The 11,969-nt window shown below is 58.5% G+C and overlaps 1 protein-coding gene across 1 annotated transcript in view; it reads right to left on the bottom strand.

Moving 5' to 3' along the window:
• Positions 1–9,106, bottom strand: part of LOC103902215 (heat shock protein 30C) — a 26,813-nt gene extending 17,707 nt beyond the window's left edge. The window contains exons 1-3 of the mRNA XM_009283235.2: positions 9,034–9,106; positions 7,738–7,750; positions 5,019–5,029 (exon numbers count right to left, since the gene is read on the bottom strand). Of these exons, the coding sequence (XP_009281510.2) occupies positions 5,019–5,029; positions 7,738–7,750; positions 9,034–9,106 (97 nt within the window). The remainder of the gene's footprint in view (positions 1–5,018; positions 5,030–7,737; positions 7,751–9,033) is intronic.
• Positions 9,107–11,969: the final 2,863 nt, after the last annotated feature.

The raw sequence follows: 11,969 nt of genomic DNA, 5'->3' as shown, positions 1-11,969 counted from the left end.
GCCCCGTCCTGCTGGGCAAGAGCAGCTCCCGCGAAGGGCGAGGGGCGGCTTTTCCACCGGGCACCGATGGCCGCAGGCGCAGGCAGGGGCACCTGGATGCCTGAGCGCGATCTCTATCCAAAACTCGTCCCCTCTCTGGGCAGCCACCCCTGGTGGCACTGCGGCCATCGGGGCTCCTCGCCGTGGGCCGCTGCCGGCAGTTATCTCCAGCAAGGACACGCGCTTGGAGCAAGCGTGCCGCTCCTGCCTGACTTCGAAGGCAGCGGCTTCTGCCATAATGAGGCATAGCCCAGTTTCAGGTGGAGTTAGCCCCGGGGGAAACATGAAACCAAACTACTGTTCATCAGAAACTGGGTAATGAGGCCGTTTGGGTTATTTGTAGCTCTCTGCGGGCTGGGATGGCCTCTCCTACCTCTCCCCAGGCAGAATCCCTCCTGCAGGGACCCCAGATCATTTTGCTAAGCTCAAATTGCCCTGTTTTGTGCTCGGAGAATCCAGGCTGTGAGTTAACCTGATGGGTGCCTGCAGCACTGAGTGGTGTGACCTCTCACCAGCCTAGATGGATCTGGTTGTCCACTTTAGTGCCCAAACCCAGAATTTCTGCAACATTGATCCAAATTTGCCCATTTTTGAGGGGGTGCACATGACCCCATGGGATACAGGGACAGGACAGCATTGCTCTGCAGGACTCTGCGGGTTTTGCAAGTGGGTCTGCATCCAGCGTCTGCTTGTTCCTCCCTGTGCATCTCTGCTTCAACACCAGCCCCATCTGGCTTCTCCTTCCTGGGGGCTCGGTCACCTTGGGCCTGGCGGCAGGGAACAGCCGAGCTGCAGCGATCAGTGCTGCGACCTTGGCCAGCGTCCTTCAGAGCCGGCATCCTTCAGAGCTGGCCTCGCGTGGCTGAGTCCCCAGGCTGCCTGTGGCGGGGCCAGCCCACGTGAGGGTGCGGGGACACACATCCCTGCAACCCCCGTTAATCTGCCCTGGCTGTCATGGGCAGCCTCCTCCGAGTGCGCTGTCGCTGCACCCCTCAGCTCAGGGCAGAGGCAGTGGCTGCCCCCCTCTGATCAACCATTCAGGTCACTCCCGCATCGATTGGGTCTGGAGTGTGCTGATAAACTGGCTTCGGAGCCACAGGGACTCAGGGAGGTTGAAAGTCCATGTCTGACGAGCTCTGCGTGTCATGGGGCTGTCCCAGCATGTCCCCAGCCCCGGCCTGCTTCTGGCAGGCTCTCCCCGTGCACTGGCACAGTGTCTTTGTTTTGCACCGCTCGTCCTCCCCCCGTGGGTCAGACCCCTGGCCAGGGGGGCCCTCTGCTCCACCCCCCTCCTCACACAGCTCAGGGCTGGGCTCCCCCGAGGGGGCTGCACCCTGCCCTGTGTCACCCCGCTCCTGTCCCCCCTGCGGCACAAGCATGGCTGTGCCTCCACGGGAGAGCAACAGATGCACCCGGCCCTTCGGGCAGTGCTGGGCAGGCTTGTCCTGTGATTAAACCAGCCTGAAGCCCCACTTCATCGCTCCAATTGCCCTGTCGATAGCCAGGCATTAGAGAGGGCTGCTGGACCGGTTCTTGCGCACTGACACATCCCCTGTCAATAACGTCTGGATTTAAGTCTGTGGCTCAGAGGATCTTTGCTTATCTCAGCTCCCTGAAGCACTTACGTTCCCGGGCATCATAACTCCCTGCCTGTAAGTGGAGACAGGCACCATTAGACCCACAGCAAACAGCTACTGCAGCAAGTTTTGCTGGCAAAAGTGCAGCAAAGGTATTTTCCACCTGCTCTTTTGCAGGTGAGCTTCCTGCAGGCTGCCAGGCTGGGGCTTGGTGTGGAGACGGGCACAGCCCCAGAAGTGCCCACATCCTCCTTCCCCAGCACCCCTCGTGCCTCTAGCAGACATGTGTGCTCACAGACCTCTCCAGAGCGAGGGCAATGCAATGATTTATTTTTATACAGCCCATTTCATTTATCATCAGTGCATCAGAAAGCGACAATTCACCTTTCAATGCACCAGCTGAAAAAAACCCGGCTCCACTCTGCTTGGCAGCGCCTCAGATTGGCCCTTTCCTGAGGCTGGGTGTTTAGCAGAGACTTAGAGCTCAATCTGTTTAGCTTATCGAAAAGTAGCCCGAGATGTGACTTGATTACAGTGTGAAAGTACCTTTCCAGGGAGAAAACTGCCAGGTATTAAAGGACTCTTTAACTTGAGAGAGGAATAATAAGAACTGAGGGCTTGAAGATAAAGTCAGACAAATTGAAACTCAAAATCAGGCGCAGGTCTGCAGCACGGAGGGCGCAGAGCGGCTGGAGCAGGATCACAGGGCGCCTTTCTCAAAGTGATGCCCTGGCTGGACCGCGGGTGCCTGGGGCCAGGGGTCCTGACCCAGGGGGCTGCTCCGTCCTGCCCCTACGGCTCTGGCCCTGCACGGATGCAGGCTTGGGCAGCAGCAGGATGAGTCTGGTGGCATCCATGGGCGAGGGGGATGGGGGACTGAATTTTGCTTCCCAGGCACATCTGAAAATCTTGCTGTCGCACGGCATCTCTGCCAGAGCCCGGGAGCACGTCAGCCCCCGAGGTGACCTTTCCCGGGACAGCTGGAGCCTCCCTTTCTGTACCAGGGGAAATTCCAGCCTGGTGAAAACTGCGCGTCATGGAGGAACTCGATCCTGAAAACCAAAAGCCCTCTCTCCATGCTGCTCCCACCTCCCCTCTCCTCCACTGCCAGGAGTGCATGGGAGCCCACAAAGTGCATGGGGATGTCCTCGTCTTGCTCTGCTCTGCCGTCCCCACGACCAACGGCTGCACGTCTAATGATTCCCTACCGGGAGTTAATCTTGACTGTTAGCATGTCAGGTTGCCGGCGGATTAAACAAGGGGATTAGCATCAAACAATTTCCCTCCCGCCCTGAGCGGGGAGGCAGGAAATATAATCACTGCGGTTTTATTCTGCTTAGGCTAAAAAAGCTCCCTGGCATGTGGCTGGGTGATGCCAGCTGTGCCGGTGGCACAAGGAGGCACGTGTCCAGGGTGCTGCAGGGGCAGCGCTGCCTCTGCTGCACACAGGTCCCTGCCGGCACCGTGATGGGGATGCCGAGACCAGGGGCTGCTTGTCCCCGGGGGGCTCGGGGAGGTGCTCCTGCTGGGTGGCACTCATGTAACTGCTGCAGCCTGCACCCGGGGTGCTGGGTGCAGCTGTGGCTGGATCAGACCAACCCACTGCCCAGATGTGAGGGGCGCATGTGTGCAGCAGCTGATCTGCTGGGCTCGGGGCAGGGGCTGCAGCCGTTCACCAGATGCCCCCGAGGAGGGCACAAAAGCTGGGGCTGGAGAGGGGGAAGCTCCCAGCCCCCAGGCAGCGACCGAGCTGCCCCAGCAGCTGCAGGCCTGGGCTCAGCTGTGGACAGCAGAGGATGGAACAGCCTTGCAGGTGCAAAAACAAATCTGTCTTCCCAACAGCTACCAGGTTCCAGAGCCAGGGGACGGTGACACAGCTCTGATCCGGTGGCTGTGGCGCTACAGACTGGCCAGCTTTTATTCCAAGCTTCCTCCCCACCTGCGATCACAGGATCCACTGTCAGCATCGGGGCACAACACTGCCCTCTCAGAAACTATATAAAAAGTAAAATAAACTCTCTAATCCAGGGTATGTGTTTGATAAAGAGAACTCACACAGCTTGGCTGGTGGCAGGGGCAGAGCAGCCAACCCCGTGCTCGGCACAGAGACTCGACATCCCTTCAGACCAAAGCGCCGCGGGTGAGCAGCCAGCCTCACATCCCTGCATCCTCTTTGGCCCAAATCGCCTCAGTCCCTGGAGGTTACTCAGCTGCTTTCATCTGAGGAGCATTTCCAGGGCAGCCAAGTCCCTGGTCAGCTGAGGAGGATGGGACCCCTCGCTGAGACCAGGCAGCGGCTGGGCTGTGGGCTGGCAGAGGGGCGAGTGCCCGGGGTGAGCTTGGCATGGCACTGCCTGCAGAAGCGTTGCCCTGGGGAAGGGGGTGGCCTGGCAGCGGTGGGTGGGCTGGCGTGGGGCTGCAAGGAGTTGGGACACAGTCATTTGCTTCCTCATCAGATGGCTGAGAGCAGCAGAAACCCCATGGAGATCTCCCCCCATGGCCCCTGGGATTCTGGGTCTGAGCCGGTGCAGGGGCTCCTCCTGCCCCGGAGGGGAGATGCTGCTGCGAGTTATTCCTGAAGGGGGATTTGCTGCGAGTTATTCCTGAAGGGGGATTTGCCATGTGTCTCCTCCTCCAGCGACGGGCTGCCTGCTTCTCCCCGACTCGAGACAGGACCCGGCGAAGCCATGGGCTGCTCCCCAGCAGCAGCACAGGCAAGATGTGGCTCCTCTCCCTGCAGCTGCCTCCCCCATGCCACAGCCCCATGAGAGGGAAAGCTCTCCTGCCTCTCCTGCCTCTCTGGGCTTCCTGCTTTTAGGGAAACTCATGGGAACCTCCTCGCCCTAAGACCAGTCAATCATCTGAAATCGGCCAAAAGGTCCTGGGTGGGTACTGATGCACGGGCAGATGCTGCCCCGTGCATGCACACCTCACTTTTCTAGGAAGCCAGGCTAAAAATACTGTCCTAGGGCTGTGCAGCGAAAGACTGGGCAGACTTTCAGCAACTGGAAGCCCGAGTGATTTACAGCCTGTAGCCAGTGCACGGTCCGAGCCCCGCTGTCCCTGGGGCTGCGCAGGGGCAGGGACAATCCCAGCACGCGTCAGCCAGGGCTGAGGCCAGGGCACATCTCCGTTGGGCAGAAGAGCAGGAAGGCTGCAGGTATCCCCCTTCTCCAGTGCTGCCGGGGGGGTTTGCCTCTCTTATTCTTGCCATTTTTTAGGTGACTCTGCATTTGGCCTGTGCATCGGCAGGACGCGGGGAAGGGAGGGGATGCAGCACGGTGGGGGTGAGACCCATCCCTGATAGCTCGGCGGGTGCCGGCACAGCCTGGGGCCCGCGGGGACCTGCGGCACGAACTGCAATATTGGAAAATTCCCAAACAAAATTTCATGCACTAAATCTCAGGGCTGCGATTCTGCTGAGACCTGGCTTTATAATTGGATCTGTCAGAAACCCGTCACACTTAACGTGCAGCTGCCAATACGCCGTGTGGCTCCTCGCCGCACTCCACGGCCGGCGCTGGCTCTGCCCCTCTCCCTGCCCCTCGGCAGGCAGAGCCCTGCGGGCAGTGCGGGCTCCCCAGTCCAGCTGCACTGCCCAGCCGGGAAAGTCCTGACGTGCCCATCGCCCCAAGTCCTGACGTGCCCATCGCCCCAACCCACTGCAGAAACATCCCCAACTGCTGCTGCCCAGCCCAGCGTTGGGAACGGCTGCAACAGGAGTGCTGCTCATCCCACCCATTCCAGACACCGACCCCTCGGCATTCAACATGCCAACAGCTCTCCCCTCCCATTCGGAGCAGTGGACTGGGAATACCCGGTCTCCTGCCCCATGCCGGTGCTGCTGGATGCAGTTGCGGGTTCCTGTATAAAGAGGCAGGAGTTTTTGCATGAGGGCCGTGGGCTGCGCTGTCGCCATCGGCCCGGCGGGGGCTCCCAGTCCATCATGCCTCACACACCACCCGGCTGCTTCTCCTCCTGCAGCTGTGGTTATTTTGGCAGATGGTTTTTGTTCATTTGTTTGTTTCCCTCCCACGGTTTCTCTGCTATTACCCAAAACGGGGCACGGTGGGGCAGTGGCGGTGGGAGAGAGCAAGGAGCTGCTTCTCCTTCCCATCCTGTGCGGGACCACATGCCACTCTGCAATTTGAGCAAGTTTTGGTTTTTAAGTCCTTTTCGTGTTTTATGCGAGAGGGCGGCACTTGCCAGGCTCTCAGGAGAGATGGCACAGGTAACGTGGAGGCTCCTGTGTGCCGGCTGTGCAGTCGGGCAGGTCTGGTTTGTACTTTCTGTCACTGAAGCCTGGGATGCTCAGCAGCTTTGGGGGGAAAAAAAATGCATATTTGAACATGTTCCTGGAAGTTCTTCAATGTCATTTACCCTCCCCGACGCAGTGCAGAGCCTCGGGCTGCACAGTGGGACGTTGCAGCCCCTTGGTCAGGTCGGGCTGTGCCTCCCACCCATCCCCAAAGCCCCCACAGAGGGGCCGGGGCATTCAGGGCTTCTGAGGAAACATCCAGGGTTTTCCAGGGAAAGGTCAGAATTTCTGGTTCCTCTCTCTGCCCCAGGGGCCAACAGTTAGGGCCAGGCACTGGGGAAATCTGGCTGCCTGGGGTTTTCCAGCTTGAGGAAAGATCCAGCTTGCACCTGAACCTCCGGTCCTGGGAGCGGGGCAGTGCAGGCCAGCCCCTGCTTTGGCTTGGTGACGGCCCGAGTTTTGCCTCGAGGTGCCTCAGTTTCCCTCTCCACCACCGGGGAAGGAAGTGGGAGGGTGCCGGTGCCGGCGAGGCCACAGCAGTGTCAGCGAGGCGTGGGAGTCCAGCAGCCTGTGGCCACCAGGGAGGAGTGTGCCTGTGTGTTCTTCACCTGAGTAATCAAAACCTTTATCCAGTGTTTGATTAAAGGCCACAAAACATATTATCTTTGATTCTTTCGCTTTATTTTTGTTCCCTTCATTTGTCCCTTGGAGATGAGGGTTGCTCTGGTACTTATTAGTCACAAAGCCCTAACCTCGCGCTGCGTTCTTGCTATCTGAGAAATGAATTATTAATGGTGCATTAAACAGAGACTGGAAAGGGGCCCTGGGACACTGATAATCAGGAGCTAATTGAGGAAGAAATGAGATACCACTCCCATTGCAGAGCGAGGACTGTGCAGTGCTGCGATACCGAAGGTGACCCTGCTGCAACTCCTGGGCCGACTGCTCCAGGCTCTGCCTGCCCAACGCTCGCTGATGGGCATGCATGCTCTGCCCTGGCCGGGATGCTCTGCCCTGGCCAGGATGCTCTGCCCTGGCTCGGATGCTCTGCCCTGGCCGGGATGCTCTGCATGGTCCCTGTGCTCTGCTGTGTCCCGTGTGTCCTGTCTGACGTGGAAGACTGGAGCAGGCAGGGCACTGGCAGTGCCTGTATCTGTGTAGGCAGGAGGGTTGCAGCAGTGGGTTTGCACGGCAGCCGCTCCTGAAGGGAAGATGCAGTGAGGCACCGTTCCTCCCTGTGCTTCAGCCAATCCTGGATGAAATGGCACTGCCGAGGAACGGCCCTGGGGATGCAGGGGGCCCGGGAGCAGCGTCCCTGGCTGTGGCAGCGTTTGGCAGGAGGGACGAACGTGGCCGTTGGAATCAGGGGATTAGCACAGATTTTTTCCAGGCTGCCCACGAGCCTGCAGACAGCCTAGCCCAGCGCCATGCCGACATGCCAGTTGAGGCCCGGCAGAGCTCGGCTGCGGGGTGGTGCGGGGAGGAGAGGATCTTTCCCAGGAGACCGGAGGAGCCCCACGATGCTCAGCCCCCAGCCCCTCCGGCATGGCAGAGATGGGAGATGAAATCCTTCAGTCTCGAGGCAGAGGCTGCCTGAGCAGAGCAGGAGGGCTCATACCCTGATGGGTTGTTTATTTATTTTCCAGTACGTCGCCTGGTATCAGCCGTGTCCCCGCTTCCCTGCCTTGCTCTCGGGCTGGTACAGGAAGCTGCCTGGCACGCCGGCAGCTGGGGAGCAAACAGCAGTGTCAGCAAGCAGGAAGGTGCGTTAATAAAACCCGCAGCCTCGGCTGCGGCGAGGGCTGGCACAAGCTGGGGGGGGGCTGGCATGCACTGGGGGGGGCTGGCACACGCTGGGGGGGGCTGGCACCCGGGGCTCAGGCAGGCAGCAAGAAGAAATTGGACAAATGCATTCAGGCCCCTGGAAAGCTGCTGCATCCTGGATTTTCGATGGCATGAAGCAGCTCTGGGGGGCTGGCCGGGAGAGCCTGACCACAGGGACAAGGGTTCTTCCTCCAGGCTTCCCACTGGTACTTGGCAGCAGCCCAGGTGCCCAGGGTGGCACCTATGCTCACGGCCAGCTGCTGGCACAGGGATGATGTCCCACCTCGGCAGTGGCTGCTCAGGATGCTGGATCCCGCTCGGAACTCAGCTGAACTTCTGCACAAGTGGCTGGGGGCTGAACAGTTTCAATCATCTTTTATTTATTCTCTTTTACTGTTTTTCTACACAGCTTTGAGCCACGGGCCTGTCAAATTTTTCCTCTTCCACCCCAGCTCCATTAAAACATAATAAATGTCTCCTTTTAAGCCCGAGCCAAACGGCAAACCTGTGCAAGCCGTAAAACTTTCTGCAGCGGCTGAGGCAAAACTGTGAAAAATGCTGCGGCATGAATGATGTCCCCGTCTCGCTGCTGGGGAACTGAAAAGCTCTGAAATGTCCTCTCGCTATCAGGGCTGAGGGCTTGGGGCGCAGGCAGGGGCAGCCGGTGGGGTTGGTCCTGGGATGGCAGGGCATGACCAAAAATAGCATTTATTTTCTGTTATAAAACATATTGTCCATATTGCTAAAGCAGTTGGGGTTAATACTAGAAGGTGTTGAGCAAATCACAGCTTTTCTCTGTGCCTCAGTTTACCTCCTGGAAAAGGGGGTCCTAGCAGCCCCCCCGCAGTGCAGGCAGCAGGGCAGGCAGGGCAGCTGAGCCCCTGCGCCCAGGTGGGGCCGTTCAGCCTCCCCCACCCCAGAGCTGAGGCTTTAAAGGTGAGTGGTGCTGCTGTGGTGCTGGGGATGGTGGTGGTTCTTGGGGTTGGGGGATGTTGGGGGGCAGGGAAGGAAAAAAAGAGAACTAGGTTTGTTCTGTGGGGAAATGGTTATTTCTGCTGCTGGGATGGAGTTGGCCTCGGTGATGTTTCCTGAGCCCTGGAGGCAGGAGAATCCTTTGGGAACCAGCGAGCGTGTGTGGCTGGGGGAGCCTGGGGGCTGGGGGAGCAGCTGTCCCCCCTGGCATGGACCCAGACTTCTTCCTGTGGGCCTGCTCCTGCCCAGCCAGTCCAGCCATCCCCTGCGAAAGCTGCTGTGATCCCCCAGCCAGAGCCCTGTGGGGGGCTGCCCATGCTGCCAGCATGATGCCCCCACCTGGGCTGGGACCACTGGGCTTACGGTGCTGGTTCCCTGCCGCCGTGACCCAAGGAACCGCCTGGGGCTGGTGCTGCTCCCCCCAGGGCTCCGGCATGTCCCCCTGCTCCATGCTGTGAGGGCTCGCCCTTGCTCCCCTGGGTCTGGCACCATGTGCTTCAGGGGTCCTGCTGGGATGTGGCTGCCGAGTCTTGGGGGCTGGAGAAAGATGGGGAGAAGCCGCTGCCATCGGTCGCCCCGGTCACGTGCAGGGGATGCCTCTGCTGCTCTGCACGTGGCCAGCATCAGCCTGGTGCAGCCCCAATGTGTCCTGCTACCTCCCCTCTCCGAATACTGGTGGTGTTTTGGGTTTGAGACCTGACTGTCCCACTCCCCTCCTGGCACTGGTGGGCTCCACTCCGCTCCCCCTGAGCGCCCGGTTGGGGCTCCCCGCTCCGGCTCTGCTCTGACGTCACGCCAAAGCAGCCGCAGTTGATCTAGACTCCTCGCATAAATATTTATGCACTGATGCAGTGCTCTTCTAAATATAAAGCTTTATCTGGAATTTCATTTAAACATTAAGTGTAGATAATTTATTTATAATTAATGTAGACATCAAGTCCCATCTCTGGAATGCCTGTGAGCTTTCATTTATAATTGGGAGGTAAGTCAGAAGCTAGAGGCTGGGCCTCTTATCAGTTTCATTTTAATTTTCCTCCCACAGCAAATGAAGCTGGTGCAATTCATCTCATTAGGAGGAAGCGCAAAACTCCCCTAAAATAACAGTTTTATAGGGAACATGTAATAAACCCATCTTTGTTCCTCTCCTTGCCTTTGATAATGTTACCAGGGCTCACAGCTCCCTTCAAAGTGTTGCTCTTCCTTAAAAATAAGTCTATTAAAAATTAAAACTACTTTTCTGTATAATAAAATTTACTCCCTGCAATTATGCAGAGGGGCTAGTTATCTTCCTTTTGTAGATTTTAATTAAAAGTTACAATGGGAAGGAAGGAACAACTGCCATAAAATAATAGAAGTCTCTCCACTAACGATGAGTTATTGGTGCCTTTTTCACTCAGCCTTGCAGGAGCCGATGCTGCGGCCGAGGCAGCGGTGCCCAGCGCTGGCACGGGGCTGTGAGGGTGAGTGGTAACGGGGCTGCTGGGCGAGCAGGGCTGGGGCTGCGGGTGCCACGGGGAGGGAGCAGTTTCCAGGAGCTGGTGCTGGGGGTCCCTCTGTTCTCCCTGCACCTGGTGAAGGGTTTCCTGCACCCATGGGTGCCTGAGAGGGAGCAGTTTCCAGGAGCTGGTGCTGGGGGTCCCTCTGTTCTCCCTGCACCTGGTGAGGGGTTTCCTGCACCCATGGGTGCCCGAATGGGCGCTTAGCTTGGCAGAAAGCCCGTCTCGCACTGAACCCCCTGGCAGCGCTGGCTCTGACCTGTTTGCGCTCTCACTTCTGTGTCCTGGTTAGAAAACGGGGCCTGTTCTGTTGCCTGCAGCACCCATGGGTGCAAGGTGCTGGTGTCGGGGTGATGGTGTCTGTGCAGATCCTGGGGTGCAAACCAGGCTGTCTGCACAGCCCGGCTCTGCCAGGGGCACGGCTGCCCCAGGGGTGTGTTTAATCTCCAGGGGCGGGGGGGTCTATGACCCCCCCAGACGCTGGGTTCCTCCCAGTGGCACAGCCCCACCGGCGGCAGCTGGAGTCCCTGAGCCCTTCCTTGCAAAGTGTGTTATGGCAGAGCCGTGCCGCAGAAGCCGTGCGATGCACTCATCTGGCCCGGATATTTTACAAAGCTAAGAGGGACGATCAAAGGCAGCTCCACACTTGCACTAAAAATAGCGGGTGCCCGGGACAGAGTGGAGGCTGCCGGCAGGAGCCCGCGGTGCCTCAGTAACCTGTAAACACCGAGCGTCGCCCACAACAACGCCGTTGGGACTAGGTTGTCCCTGTTGCTTGTTCTTGAAGTCACAAAACAGCCCCATCTCCTCTCAGGTGCTGCAGGGTGACAAGGGCGGGTCCTGGACTGTGTGCATGGCCGCTGGCTCCATCCCATCACGGGGCTGGAGCTTCCCTGCTGCGGGACAGCCTCCAGACCGCCCCGCGGGACCAGGGCTCCCGCACCAAGCGCAGCTGCACCGCCTGGTTGGCCGGGCTCCCCCCGCAGGGACAGACCCTGTGCACCCGGTGCAGGATCAGCAGAGCTGCAGAGCATCAGCTGCTGCAAACATTCAAAATTCATAAACTAGGTCCCCAGGACCAAGGGATGGACGGCCTCCATCTCCCCAGTGTTTCTGTGATGGATAGTGCGCTCCTCTTGTTGCCTTTTGTTTTCTAAAGGTTTTGCTAGCGTGCTCCTTGCCTCGAGATTTTGTAGGCTCAAGTTAGGCATCTCTTGTGCCCAGGATTTTGATATGCCCCAAGATGGCTTTGAGGTTTTCATCCTCCCTTTTGCTTCCGACCAAACAACCCCAGTGGTGCAAGGGTTGCAGTGAAACAGGCAGGTGTCTTGTGTGCTGTGGCAGCTGTGACGATACGGGCGTTCGGGTGGCCGACCCCTCTGGCACCTGGGCTGGGTCACTGCCCTTGTCCTGCTGCCCCAGTGATGTGCTGGTGGAGCCAGAGCTCGGTGGCAGAAGTGCAGCTGTCACCGCGGAGGTAAGGCATCCGTTGAGTGTGGGGACAGATGCACAGACAGGTCACTGACTCAGTGCTCTTGCCCTGTCCTTAAAAGCAACAGGAAGGTGCTGCTGGACCACGGGTTGATCTTCAAACTGCACACCCTGGAGTGCTGCTGGTAACGGCCTTACCTAGCAGAAGAACGCTGAGATTTAATTAACGAGCTAGTTGCAAAGTGCTCGTGTGGAAAGGGCTGTATAAATGGAAAAGCTTATCCCATTTTTACAACTCTTACAGAGTGCAAACCTTTGCCCCTGAGGACACTGTGGGCTCCTCCGAATCCAAATGCGGGTGTTTGCCGGGCT

The sequence above is a fragment of the Aptenodytes forsteri genome, unplaced genomic scaffold, assembly GCF_000699145.1.
Source record: "Aptenodytes forsteri isolate BGI_AS27 unplaced genomic scaffold, ASM69914v1 Scaffold492, whole genome shotgun sequence".
Lineage (NCBI taxonomy): Eukaryota > Metazoa > Chordata > Aves > Sphenisciformes > Spheniscidae > Aptenodytes > Aptenodytes forsteri.
Note: the sequence above shows the minus strand (reverse complement) of the source record. Positions and strands in the feature narration are given on the sequence as shown.